The sequence below is a fragment of the Tiliqua scincoides genome, chromosome 8, assembly GCF_035046505.1.
Source record: "Tiliqua scincoides isolate rTilSci1 chromosome 8, rTilSci1.hap2, whole genome shotgun sequence".
Taxonomy (NCBI): domain Eukaryota; kingdom Metazoa; phylum Chordata; class Lepidosauria; order Squamata; family Scincidae; genus Tiliqua; species Tiliqua scincoides.
In genome coordinates, this window is record NC_089828.1 from 24,369,325 (window position 1) to 24,384,030 (window position 14,706).

Genomic DNA, 14,706 nt, shown 5'->3' on the forward strand with positions numbered 1-14,706 from the left:
CAAAACCTCCTACCATCTGAAGCAGCAAGCTAAATCCTCCCCCCTCCCCCATCTAACAGCGTTACAGCTGCGTCTCCTCTGTTCTCCCTGGATTCAGAAGAAGACATGAAAGAGAGGGGAATTGTGAGCTAGGGAGGAGGAGGAGCAGCAGTGATGTACAAGCAGACAGAGGCAGGTATCCCATTCCAATTTGCTGCCTGAGGCAACTGCCTCAGTTGGCCTCACAGACAGGCCGGCTTTGGAATGACTATTCAGCCAATTAAACCTGTAGGAGGGTCACATATCCAAATGACTTGAACAGCAACTGTTACCCTGCACATGCCCGATCTTGTCTGATCTCGGAAGCTAAGCAGGGTCTGGCCTGGTTAGTACTTGGATGGGAGACCGCCTGGGAATACAGCATGCTGTAGGCTTATACCATAGTCTTTCGAGACTGAAGGTTGCCAACCATTATTTGAACAGCAAAATTTCACAGGATTACCGGCTATAAATAAAAACCAGGGCAAGCGTTTGCAACTGAAATCTTCACCACTGTTTTAATACCATAAAGTAAGCCAGGCAAATAAATACAGCCGCTTATCTTGGTGTGGAAATGTATTTTTCCCCCATAGATCTCTGTTAGTTAAATCAGGCAGAAAAAGCAATGCCCTCCCTGATAATTAAAAATGAATTTGAAGTAAGACATATGCTAACACAAGTTGGGTAGGTGGCAATCCAATATGTTCACTCCGATTCCTCGAGATCCCTCTTTTTCCGTATATGTATATTTTTGACAGCAGCAAGATGGCAGTTTTTGCAAAAAAAAAAAATGCTTAGTGACAGCAATTGTTCCGGCAGAGAAGAGTTGCTTAGCAATCACGGGCACCTATATGACAATACAAGGATCCTATTAGACAGTGAACCAATCAATGTGATGCTCGGGCCTTTAAATGGTGAATACAGATAATAAGAGGACTCCTTGCTGGCTGATTTCCTAAAGGAATACTGGAGTGATTACTGAAAAGCAGACTCCTTTCCCTCCCCTCCCTGCTCACAAATATAGAGCAAAATGATGGGGGATGACCTAGAAATCTACCAAATGGATGCAAAATTATGCCCAGGCAACAGAGACATACTTTCCTTTGCAGTCATCTTGCAACGCATCAATGCAGTCCACGGGAACTAAAACCAACCTGAAAACAAAAAGTATTTTGGCCACTTCAATCAGACCAAAGACTCTTCCCCAAACAAACAAAAAGATCAGCAATAATTTGACCTTTAATTTCCCTTCTCATGGTCAGGCTTTTCAATCAAAGAAAACCTTTTCTAGGAAAAAAAAGTAGGAGGAAATCGAGCATAATGATTTGAATTTGTCCCATGTTCCCCCATAGCGCGATTGTAAATGTATTGTTCCAGGACTGAGGATTTGAGCTCAGGCTTGCTCAAGCTCCACCAGGACTCCACCGCAGTCTTTTGGATGGAGAAATACCACCGGTTTGCCATGGGCACCTATTTTGGCTTCTTCGCTTAGGACGCGGATTTTCTTCTCCTTCAATTCTGCTATGGCATCTCCAATATTGTCCACCTTAACAAGAAAAGGAAAGTCAGGTTGAAAGGGGATTGTTGCAGCACATTCCACGACAGGCAGAATCGCCACTCTTCTTTAATTTGGAAAGGTTTTAAAGGTACTTACGACATTTATAACCTGCTTTTACTTACTTACTTATACCCTGCTTTATCTCCCTAACAGGCATTCAAAGCAGCTCAGACAATATTAGCTTCCAGAGCAACTTGCAATTAAAATCCAAACACAGGTATTATTTAGTTATAGAAATGTTAGCTTAAGATGGGGGGGGGGGGGAACTCCTCCTGATCCCTGTCCATGTTCTTTTTCCCTGTAGAGATAGGGAGCAGAAGGAGCTGCAGGTAAACTCAGAGGCTGGCTGACTATAAACATAACCCAGAAAAGCAATGATCTTGTTAATGCTTTACTTGCAGAATTACTGGCATCTTATAAAGCTGTAGTTCTTAAATTGTTTTCAAGGGACCATCAATGATTCCTGGTGCACTTGCATATGGTCCCCAAGAACATAATTAAAATTAAGTGTCAATCCACTCCAGAAATAAAAGGTCAGTGTTCACTCTTATGATGAGCCTTCATTATATATTTAGTCAGCTCACAGCTATTTTGAAAAGTGTTCAGGTCTTAATGGTATTCTAAAGATAGAGTAAGTAAAATCTAGAACAAATGAGATTGAGAATTTAAAGACAGTTTGGACTTGCTTTCCTTGTGAGGACTAGACACTTGTTCCTCTTGAAAAAGGGGAATGAAATTCCTTCGATTCGAGATTCTCAGAGTACCTCAAGGCAGATATGGTGCATTCCTCCAGCTTTGTTTTTTTGCAGGAAGCCAGCGATGGGACTTTTCTCTCCAAGTGGGTGCAGCAATTCTAACTTGGTGTTCCCCAGCTCCACAAACACTGTGTAGACGCCATGCTCGGGAAGAGGAACGGTGTCGCTCACCTGAGCGCCCAGCACATCCTTGTACAAAGACTTGGCTTTCTCCAGATCAGGCACTGCGATGGCAACATGGTTAAGTCGACCCAGCTTCCACAAGTGTTGCGGAGCCTTCTGGGTCACAGAATGGGAAACTGACAATGTCCGTGCTGTGAGACATGCAGTTTGCAGCCGTGTGAGAAACCCTGAAAATGGAATAGGAACTGTCTGTAATCCCTTTGAATGGCTTTTTAAAAAAACATTGTGTGCCTTTTCCTCTTTCAATGACACCTCAATAAACACTCCATGTCAATACCTTAAGGTAGCATTTCTCAAACTGTGCGGCTAGGAAGCCTGGGGCTCCCTGAGACCCCTTCAGTGGCTCCATGAGCACACCATAAATGGCTACCATTTGCTTGGTGCTGCACTACTCTATCCATGCACCTGCGCTCTGGGGCTCCCCGAGGCTCTGCTTGGGAGCTTAAAGGGCTCTGGAGGCCAAAAAGTTTGAGAATCACTGCCTTAAGTCTTCAGTTCAAACTCACCTGGCTCATGATGCCCATTTGTCATGGTGTTGTTTTGGCACCCCCATGCTGTGGAACTGCACAAGATTTCAGGTGCTGGCATCTTGCATCTTGCAAGAATGGCATGAGGTTTCATGAGATTTGTGCAAGATCTCACAAGATCCAAGTTCGCAGTGCACAGGAGAGCCGGGAAAAATAGGGCCACCAGGGTCATCCCATGGCGCCCCTGTGAGTTCACCGCAGAGCCCTCAGACACTGTGGCGCACAGTTTGGGAACCACTGGCTTTAAGGGATTATGACACAATACACACCAGTCACAGACCTAGTAAGAAGATATAACTACATAGTTTAGGTACTGCATTTACTAGAAATGCATGCACTGAAATGGTATGGATTTGTTATGCTGAAATAACTACTTTAGCCCAGAGTGGGGTTTTCCTCCCCACTTCTTTGTCGTCGTCCCCACCTCAATCTGTGGAAATTCTTTGAACCAAAGGTTGAGATTCCCAGATGCAACACACTTTGCATGAAAAATCTCATACATCTCCCCAGCTGTGAAACACACTGTAAAATACCTGACATTATCACATTAGTTAATGTGTTAAAATGTTAATATGAAGAGCCTCCTTGCATTTTTCCACCCCCAAGATGACGGCTGCAATCTTGGCATCTTTTCTGAACTGCCCTTGCTGCCACTACTCCTTGATGACTTTATTTCATGCGGAGACACTATTTAAAGGAGCAGCATCACGGCAGAATTTCCTGAAAAGCCAATGGACCTGGTGAGACCTTCTGTACTTATTTATTTCTAGAGCCATCTGCAAGCACAACACTTTGCAGAGAAAGAAGAATAGTTCCTACTCCAAGGGGCCCACAATCTAAACATCAATGCAAGGGAGGCAACAGGGAGGCGTTCCAAGAGACAATTCCAGGCATTAATGACATTAATGAGAAAGGGCAGTGTCATTTGAGCATCGATCATATTCAGTCTTAGCATTGTTGCTTGTGCAAAGTGCTCTATCTGGTTGTAATCTTTCTAAAAACCCTGTTCCATCACTCAGAATTTACTATGCTCATATTATGGTTGAAGAGACTTAGCTATGGCCACCGAGTGTGTTCATAGCAGAGCAAAGTTCATGAAATTTAAACCAGGGACTTCCCAATTGGTAATTCAGTGTATCGCCCCTGACATGGGCATCCTCAGTGACTCAAGATGGGTCTGCCTCCGGTTTACTTAACTGAACAGCAGATAGTAGCACAGTGCGGGGGACTACAGAGCCAGGCCCAAAGTTCTTCCATATTTGTTCAAGAGACCCATAGACTCCTATTGAATGTGTCACCCTTAACACAATCGAGGCCAGAGGCTAACCACTCATGCTGATTTGCTCCTGTGCTACCTTGTACGTCAGGGATGTCAAACTCGCAAGGCCATATGTGGCCTGTGGAAGCTCTTTATCCAGCCCCCAGGATAGTTGGGTTCTCCCAGCACCCTCCTCAGCTGCTAAGCTGTGCCAAGGTATCACTGCTGAAAGGTGGCCCACGTGATAGTTCGACTCTCCCATATCTTGAAAATATGATCACGTTTTATGTATTTTCTGTTCTGTCATTTGCAGTCGATGAGTTCCTAAGCACATTTTCTCACTTATTACTGGTCACCACCTGCTTACGGTAATTACATCACTTCCTGCTTAAAGACATCATTTCCTGCTGTCAGCAGGCATCATCAATGTTATTTGGCCCACTATATGAAATGATTTTGACATCTCCGTTGTATGTGGTCATGCCAACTACCCGAAAGACATAGGATATATCCCAAATTTTGAAGAATTTTGACTGCATCCTTTAATCATTAGAACAAATAATTAAAGCCCTTTTAAAATGAACTAAAAAGACACCCCAGATTAAGCAGACAATTCTTTTTAATGTAATGAAAGGTGGCAAGCATCACCTTCAGAAGAGGCTTTCTCCCTTCACTCTCACCCAGCAGGGAATGCCTCCCCTAAGATGGCACATACGGTACATGCAATATCTAAAAACAAGGAGCTTTCTTTCATCAAAATGATGGTTTTAGTCATGTGCAAATTAAATCAATTAATTTATCTAACAATGCTAAAAATTTGATTCATTACCTAAAATTTGATTAATTTGTCAATCCAATTTGAATGTGACAATCAGGATGAGAAACATTCTCCACATTGGGGAAATCTCTTTTCCAGTGACAAAAAGGAGGATTCCATCAGCATCAACATTTGAGTGGATAAGGAAGCAGATTCCAAGCTGCCCCAAATGGATTCTGGTCCTGAGTTTACTTAGCACAGTGGTTAATCCGGCCTCAATGTTAAATAAAATACACAGAACAAAAAGGGAACAGAGAATAAAAGAGTTGACAAGGAGAAAGCAAAACAAGGATAGGGTAGGGGCAACTGCAGGTGCTAAACAGTGTAGGGTAGGCAAACGAGGGTGGTCCATTTCAAGTAAGTGAAATGAGCATTGAAAAGAGAATTGCAACTCTTCTGCCTAGAATGTCTTAGCACAAAGCTTGTTCTTCAGTCTGGTTAAAAAGGGGGAATGTTCCTGATCCTGGGAGGTCCCATGTGTCCAATTCAAAATGCATACTGAAAGCTTTCTCAATTAGTGCTGGAAGATGTGGTTCTTCTTAGTTTCCCCAGGAGTTATCCCATTGTATTGAAATTGCGGAAGAACAGGCGAGGAGGTAGATGTGGTGTCAGCAGTGGCCCCTGTAAGGGTAAGGCCTGGGCATCCAGCAGAGTGTGCTGCACAGCTGCAGCCACTGGAAGGCAATAGGGCCCTCAGGGATATAAGGAGCACCTGAGGCAGAAAGGCTTGGTGGGTTTTGAAGGAGTGCAGGTTGGAGGTAGGAGAGGAGACTGACTGACTTGGTTTATGGAATTGGGAATCAGACTGTGGATTGTGACTGGACTTTGGCTTTGGACTTTGATTTGGATACCCTGACGGATTGGACTGACCTACCTGGAACCTGACTTTGGACAGTAACTTGGCTTATTGGCAACTCTGATTGATTGGACTGGTTTACAAGGCCCAGTGGATTGGGATTTGGCAAAACACCCATGCAATTAGTCCCATCCCTTCCTCCTCCCCCACCCCAACCCCAGCCATTGTGGTGAGAAATTCAAGGCTGAAGAATTCCAGTACCTTATTGCTAGAGAGCTTGCCAGACGGGGTAGGAGAGCATTGGAACAGATGGGGAAGCAACACTCTCTCTCTCGCTTCATAACATCAAGAGAAATACTTATAAAGAACTTTGCATACTTATATTGCACTACATAAAAGATATTACAGTATTATAAAAAGGATATGATGGAGCTGGAAAAGGTGAAGTAAAGGGCAGTTAAAATCATCAAGAGGTTGGAACACTTTTCCCTATGACAACAATTTCTCTGTCAATTTTCTCATTTAACAAAATATGGACCCTAGAATTCTGGGATCATTCAATGAAACAGTTTAGCAGAGGATTTGGGACAGATAAGCTTACCTACCTTTTCACACAACACATAGAACTCTCTGCCACAAGATGTGGTCATTGCCACTAGGTTAGATTACGACTGTTTAAGGGCAAAACAAAATCATGAAGCATAGCTAAATGGAGCCTACCACTAAATACTACATCTGGGGACAAACTAGGCCACCAACAAAGGCTACCACTAAATACCGCATGCTGGGGACAAACTATAGATGAAGGCCATCATCCTTGTGATCATCCCAGAGGCATCCCTGGTCACTGTTGAAAACAGTATGCTGGGTCTAGATGGATCAAGTAAGCAAATTCTTATGCACACAACTTCTTCCTCTACAGATCTGGGATATGAAATCAGAAAGAACTGGGCTCTACTCCTTAGCTTACTCAATATGATGGTTAATACAGCCTCTAAATCAAAAACAGATTGTGCAATTCTATGAATGTCTACACAGAAGTAAGTCTCATTGAATTCAATGGAGCTTACTCCCAGGTAAGTGTGAACATAGCATTGCAGCCAGACTTAACAAAAAGGGGCAAGAGGGCTGGACAGAGGAAAAAGCAGCCTGTGATAGTTTAATGCAGTGATTCCCAAACTGTCGGTTGGGACCCACCAGTGAGTTGCAAGTTAATTTCTTGTGGGTCACGAAACTGACAAGCTGATAGCTGGCAAGGAAAATATATTGAGACTTAAGGAAAGCAAAACTGAGCCACACAGGCACATTTTCTTGTGAGTAGGTGACCGTGCCTTTGGTCTTATTGAAGGTAAGGCAAAGAAGAACGCAAGACTACCAGAAAGGTCCCAATCCGATGAACATGGAGCTCAGCAAATGCTCCAGAATGCGGTTCCCCTACCACTACCACCATAGTAAAAAAAGATAAAAACAAAGTCTTGAGAGCTGGTAAGGTGAAACTTTTTTTAGTCTTGTAAAAGCTAGTTGGGTTCCGACAGACAGTCATTTGAAAAAGTGGGTCCCGGTGTTAAAAAGTTTGGGAACCACTGGTTTAATACATCCACCGCCCAAAGAAGAACTTCCTAGACTGGAAAGGATTCAGAGAGTGAGAAAGATAATACAGGATGTTGAAGGCATATCTCACAAGGGTAGGTTGAAGAAGCTGAGTGTGTTTAGCTTTATAGCACTGCTAAATATTTAGGACATCACACCCCAGGAAGCTGGCAAGCGCATATGCTCCATCAGAATAAACAAGAGCCATGCGAGGGCATTACTTCCAGCATGGATTGACTCTTAGTTTATATAATCAATATTTCTGCCTGCTGGGCCCGATACATTTTTTAAAAAACTCTTAAGACTACAGATTATGGATGTATACAATGAATTTAATTCAAAAGGGCTAAATGGCGCAACACTCATGCACGCACACACAACACACAAAGACTATTTAGAATCTAATTTGGGCCAAAATGACTTTTCCACAGCGATCTGGTCCGCTTCCAGAAATTCACCAGCTGTGCAGATAACAACTGCAGATGATTAATCACCAAACGTTCAACTGGAACAGATACCGGGACTGAAGTCTGCCAAAAGCATCGACTTTGAACAATCCTCTTTTGCTTCTATTTATTACTCTCACGCTAAAAATCCTGGCTTCGACAAAACCTCTGCAGTGCTATAACAATTCACTTTCTCCATGAAGGACACAAAGGATTTTCTTTTGGGGAGGGAGGGGTCTTTTTAAATAGATGGCTACGTCCCAGAGATGAAGGAGTTGTTTTCACTTACCACTGAAATGCAGCTGCGTCTAGGGTGCAACATGGGTTGTTTTAACAGAATGCAGAAAAGCTGCATATCAACGAGAAAGACAGAAGAATCTATTGCTGGGGCATAGAAATTTATGTGGCTGTGATTGTACCCTGCAGTCACTGCTACATGGGACTCAGAATCCAGGATTTCCAGAGGCAAATTTCTAGTCCTCATGAGGTTATAAAGAAAAACCTGACTATATGTGGGGAAATGTGGGTAGGATTGAAATGAATAATGTTGACATTTCTATGAGAATGATATTCTCTATTCAGCACAGTTTGCAGAAGTATATACCCTCCAGAGAGGGTGTCCTCAATCTATCCTCACAACAGCTCTGACCCTACCAGTCAGGCTGAGAGAAAGAACACCCCAGTTTGATAGCTACCAGTGATTTGAACTGAGGAAACTATAACAACATGGAGAATACATTGGACAGGAAAATATGAACCTGGTGAAATTCTCTCTTCTATGCAACTCTTAATGGTACAGGAACCCTTGGAGAATCTGATTATACTCAATTACATAGCAGGCAAGATTGTACACAGCTTGACACTATGAGATCACACTATGAGAACTGGGTGCGTGCAACAGCCCCCATGCTGGCAGGGTTAGGGACAAACTAGCCTATTTTGTTTAAACTGAGAGATCCCAGCTTCACAGCCTCCAGGGATGTCATCAACAATGTTTAGGTGCTTTCAGCATAGCTGCCATGGATCACCAGTCACAGGAAATTTGTTCTGACCTTTGTGGACGAATGTTCAGTCCAACAATCAGAAATAATGTCTACGGTCAAAGAACCTCTCTGATACATGGGGCTTGGTAGTCATTTTGCTAGCCTTAAAAAGAAGGCACACTCTTTTCACGCATTGAGTCCCAGGTTCATTTGCTGGTACCTGTCTGTGGCCTCAGAACAGGGCTTCACAACCTGTGGCAAGAAACATTTATCCCCAAACTCCACCTTTTGCAAGTTCCACCACTGTCAGTTGAGGCTTTGTTCTGCATGTTCCTTCCCCAAACTTTGACTCTTGTGAAGGACCTTCAAAACATCTTGCCCACTGGTACACCACTGCAACATCCATCTCCAATTCCAGTGGGGTCGGGCCAGACAGGGCAGTGCCCCGTGGGCCTCACTGATGTAGTGACAAGTACCTACTGCCATACTGTGAAGTACTGACACTTCTGGACTCACCCTACCAGGGACTCCAGCTGCTCCATCACAGCCCTGGCAGGGCACCCTATGGCCAGACAATGCATGGCTGTAGGCCCGGTCCTCCTGTTGTCCCTCAGGCCATCAAGGCACAGGGTTCACTGCTCCTTGCAGGATGAGAGCCTTCCTACTCTGGGGCAATGCAGGCCCTTTAAACCCAAGGCTGGACCAGGCAGAGCTGGTGGTGGGGATGGGAGACAGTATAGAAGGGGAGGGCCTAGGGCTTCATAAGGCACTCAGGGGTGGTGATGAAAGGTCCCTGGACAGGATATCTGAGGGCAGCTCCTCTCTGTGGCACAGCTAAGCCAGGGCCGGGGAGGGGGGTCCATTGCCCCCCCCAAAGGCAAAGTGGTGGTTTTCCACTGTCTCCGTAGGGGGCTGACAGCTCCTACCTTTTGGTGCACAAAAGCACCATGAAATGGGCCTTGCCACCCATCCTGGATCCGATCTGGCTTCAAATGAGGACTTTCCAGGGCTAGGGCTGCACATGCGCAGGGAGGGGGTGTCTGCGCAGGCACAGAGGTGATGCAATGATGCGGGAAGTGTCACTGCGTCAACCGGCCCTGGGTTCCCGCTCCCCCAGCTTCACTACTGGTTTCCCTGGGATTGGGGCAAGCCAAGAAAAGGAACTAGGTAGCTGATGGCAGCCTCCTCCCACTGCTGAACTCTGAGGCCTGGTTGAGGGATCCTGGTTGTTCGGCCAGAACACCCCCTTTTGTTTCTACCCCTCTCTCCCTGCAGCCAAGGACTCGGACAACAAATGGAGCACAACCCTCTTGTAACAACCCTGCTGGGGTAGAAGACGGAGAAACTTACAAGTACTGCTACTTGAAAAGCACTTTCCAAAGTCACTTGTCAGCTAGAACAGACAGCACTGGGTTAGGCAACCGATGACCTGACTACTGTAAAGAAGTTTCATTTGTTCATTTTGTGGTTGTGACATACAGTATAATAACTTCATCAGTTAGATTCACTATTTAAAACACACACACTCTCTCTCTTACTTAGATTAACTAAAAAAGTGCCCAGATGAATCAGGCAGCAGAGTGGCGATTTTTTTAAACTTTATTTTTAATAAAGAGTACAGTACTGATAAAGAAAACTGCAGATACAAAGGGCTGCTTTAATAAGAGGAAGTCTCCCTTACTTATTGATTGCCTTTCAGGACACAGTCCACCCAGGGAAGCTAACTAAATAAGTTGACACTATAAAATCAACAAGGGTCGCTGCATTATGCAAGAGAATTCGCCTTGCATACAGTATCTCCTAGGTTCAGACTCCAGCATCTCTAGGTAAGGAAAAATCATGTGTGGAGAACTGCTGACAGTCAACATCAACAATGCTTGGGCTATGCAGCGAAAAGGCTAACTCACTATAAGGCTGCTATCTAAGTCATAAAGTACATAATATCCCAACTAGAAAGATGAGAACAAGACAACAGATAACATCAATTTGTTAAAAGACTGGTGGAACAGGGGGGTATTTACAGATCACTTAAAAACAGAGAGGGCATAGGCTTAGTAAACATTGGGGGGGGCAATGTTGATTTTTGTACATTGTAGGGAATGCTCTTCTAAGAGGATGCCTGCTGTGGCACATGGACACATCATCTACAAAGTATGCCTTTTGTTTCAGAACATTTTGCTTGTACTCTCATGCAAATCTTGATAGCTGAACATTGGTGTAGTGTCAAAGCTAAGTGACTGAGGGCTGAATTCTATCTAATATTCCAGTGCCGGTACAGCCATGCCAATGGGGTGTCGACTGCATCCTATGGAGGGGAGGTAGTCACAGAGGCTCCCTCAAGGTATGGGAAACATCTGTTCCCTTAACTCAGGGCTGCACTACAGCTGCACCAGTGCTGGAAAATTGGATAGGATTGGGCCCCGAGTTAGGAATTGGGTTTAAATCTAATCTCTGCCACGAATTTATTAGAACGCCTTTAGCAATACTGAGACAGTAATACGTACCTTACAGGGTTGTTGTAAGGACTACATCAAGATAAATACACTTGCACTTTCAGAAAACACTAGATCAGTGCTTCTCAACATTTGTCTCCCACCATACCACTTCTCATGGTACACCTATTTGAAATAACACTGGAAGTAACTGGTGATGACATCATCACCAGTTATTTCTGGTTTGGGAGGCCAGATGTGATGCAGCAAACACCAATAAAGGACAGAAGGACAGAAGGGCTTTTTCGAGCATGGAAAAGCATGCTCTCTGCCCGCCAAGCCTCCTACTGCTGTTTGTTGTGTCACATTCCTGGTCTAGCTGCAGGGAAGCATGTGTTCAGGGATGCCGTGGGTACCACTAGACACCACCTCCTGGTGGTACCCGTACCACTGGTTGAGAAACACTGCACTAGGGTTGCCATCTGCTTGATGCTGTACCACTTCAAGCATGCACTGGCACTTCGGGACTTCCATAGACTCCATGCATGTGCCAGTGGGGCTCCTCGAGAATCTGTTCAGCAGTGCAAAGGGCTCAGGAAACCAAAAGGTTTGCGAGCCACTGCACTAGACAAATGATAAACATTAATAGATGAATCAATTATGATTTAATAACAACTGGGCAACAGCCTTACTTCACATCCCTATGAAACCTTGAAAAATGGTACTATAGGACAAATTCCTACAAAATTCCTATGAAACCTTAGACAAACGGTACTATAGGACAAATTCTTCTGTTCTTTTGGTGTTTGCTGTCGGTTTTTGTACTCTTTGCCCTAGCTTTTAATGAGATTCTTCAGTTTTTAAGGAATACTGTTTGTTTTTTTAGGGAATCTTAATGTTTATATTATATTTTAAATTGTTTTTATTGTCCTTTTTAAAGCCACTTTGAATGCCCACCAGGGCAAGCACGATATAAATGGATGAACAAGCAAATGTACAAAGGATAAGTCTCATAGCAGCTGTCAAATGAAAACAGTTGGTAACTGGTGGCTCCCTTAACCTCCTGGGCTCTTGGTTGCAGCTCCCCATTAGGGCGACAATCCTATACATTGTATAGGGCAGTGGGTTTTTTGTGACGATTCTGTGGCTCCCCTGCCTGGTTTCTGTGGCTCCCCAAGGAGCCATGGCTCACAGTTGGGGAACCATTGGCTTAATGGAACCTCCATGTGCAGAAGCAGTCTACCCCTTGAATGAACTGACACCAAGGACAAGCAAACGTACAAAGGATCAGTCCAATAGCAGCTGTTAAATGGAACTAGCTTAATGGAACCTCCACGTGCAGTGGCAGGCTACCCCTTGGATGAACAGACACCAAGGACAAGCAAATGTACAAAGGATAAGACTAATAGCAGCTGTTGAATGGAACCTCCATGTGCAGAGACAGTCTACCCCTTGCATGAACAGACACTAAGGACAAGCAACAAGAGAAAGCAACAGAAAGGTATGGCAGTCCAAAGGGACCCACTCCAAAGCGACCCACTGCAAAGCCCAGTCTGCCCTTTCTAGGCGTGCATGGGGGAAAGGGAAGGAGGTCCCATTCTCAGAGCTCCACCGCCTGTCACAGTCAGCCTGCCTCCTCGAACCTGGAAAAACCTACCTGCAGCCAGGCGCCCAGTGCAAGCCGCCATCTTCAAAGCTGGCAAGTCCAGACGAACAAGTCTATGGACAGCCACGTCCTTGAAGCAAAAGCGAAGGCAAGGAAGGACTGGCAACAACGGGAAGCGGGCAGGCTCAAAAGACTTTGGCATACGGCGCTTGGTGTGATCGCAAAGAAGAGACAACATCCACGCGCTGTTTGTTAGGGAGAGCAGCAGAAAGACGCCTCCGCGGGGTCCTAGCGCCAGCCTCTCCTTAAACTCTTTTCCACAACAGCTTTCCACCCCCCTCCTGTGCCAGGGGTGGCCAAACATGTTTAGCATAAGAGCACATTAACTTAATATGTTAACATCTACATAAACCTTAGATGTTTAAGACCTGCAATATTTAATAAGCTTTTAAATTCTTAAATATGTTTACAGCACTCACCATGAACATTAAACTTACATTTTAATCCAGTGGACTCCCAGCTGGTAAACTAGGTAAATAATTATAAAGCTTGGTATAAAATTATAAATAATTAAAATAAATACTAAATTATTAATCAATAATAATAAATATATTAATAAATGCACAACCAATTTGTGATAACAAATTTATTAATAAATACATGATAAATTATTATAATTATTATAATAAGTAAATTATAATGCCTGGTAAATAATTGTAAAGCTTAAAATTTTTAAATTTACCTTTTGTGTTACTTGTGATGCAAAAAAGGAGCTCAGCCAACATATTTCCACGAGTCATATATTATATGTTAAAGAGATTCATGTGGCTTTCAGCCATGGTTTGGCCACCTCTGTCATATTCCATTTGACTAAACAAAAGGGGTTGAAAAAAAAGCACCCACGCCTCTGTGAAGCTCTGGGTGCATTTGGTATGTTTGGTGGTCCAAACCTGCCTTTAACCCATTTTTGCCCGGCCCACAGGTGTACACATTTGGTCCCTGTTGCATATATGCAACATTGGACAGAAAAAGGTAGGCCATCCCAGACCACTGGAAACTTCCTTCAGCAACTTTCTATCTACTGAGAGGTACTATATGTCACCCACATACTTGACATCATGAAAACGTTTATCAAGGGCTAGTAGGCTAAATTGAACCTCAATGCACAGATGTTTTATACCTCTGAATACCACATGTTGGGGACTGGACAATAGGACAAGTCCATCCCTTTCATAATTCACTTGGGAGCACCCAGAGACATCTCGCTAACCTGCTATTGGGAACAGAGTGCTGGACCTGATCAACTTTGGTCTGATCCTTCAAATCTATCCTGATGACACGGATGCTCTATTTTCAATATCTAGACACAGGGCAATCCTACCCACACTTAACTGGGAGTCAACCCTACTGACTATAATGGGACTTACTTCTGAGTGGATCTACTATGGACATGGCTCACTGTCATGTTAGTCTGTCCTGTGGCACCTGAAAGACTAATCAATTTGTCATGGGCAGAAACATAAACCTTTGCCCCTGCTCCTGGGGCAGTGACATCACAATGTCACATGATGCTATGATGTCGTTCCCGGGTTCTCCCCGGAGAAGGAAGTGCTTGCTGTGGCAGATTTGTGCCCACTGTTCCTTGTCCTTCTCACTTGAAGGGGAGCCTCCACAGGAGAAGGAACAGGGGGATATAATGCTGCCAGTGCACCCTCCTCTGGGAAGAACCCAGAAGTG

General features: G+C 44.2%; 1 protein-coding gene across 1 annotated transcript; it reads right to left on the minus strand.

Annotated features, from left to right (window-relative positions):
- Positions 1-509: 509 nt before the first annotated feature.
- MCEE (methylmalonyl-CoA epimerase) lies at positions 510-13,101 on the minus strand. The gene is made up of 3 exons (XM_066636179.1): positions 13,021-13,101; positions 2,341-2,681; positions 510-1,564 (listed from the first exon to the last, which is right to left on the minus strand). Exons 1-3 carry the CDS (start codon positions 13,049-13,051, stop codon positions 1,412-1,414), a joined length of 525 nt encoding a protein of 174 aa, XP_066492276.1. The 5' UTR covers positions 13,052-13,101; the 3' UTR covers positions 510-1,411.
- Positions 13,102-14,706: the final 1,605 nt, after the last annotated feature.

Excerpts from the sequence above, each read along its gene's own strand:
- MCEE (XM_066636179.1), bottom strand. The coding sequence starts at position 13,051 with ATGGCGGCTTGCACTGGGCGCCTGGCTGCAG. Across the intron at positions 2,682-13,020 it reads CACTGGGCGCCTGGCTGCAG|GGTTTCTCACACGGCTGCAA; the intron begins GTAGGTTTTTCC and ends TTCCATTTTCAG. Across the intron at positions 1,565-2,340 it reads TGCACCATATCTGCCTTGAG|GTGGACAATATTGGAGATGC; the intron begins GTACTCTGAGAA and ends TTTCTTGTTAAG.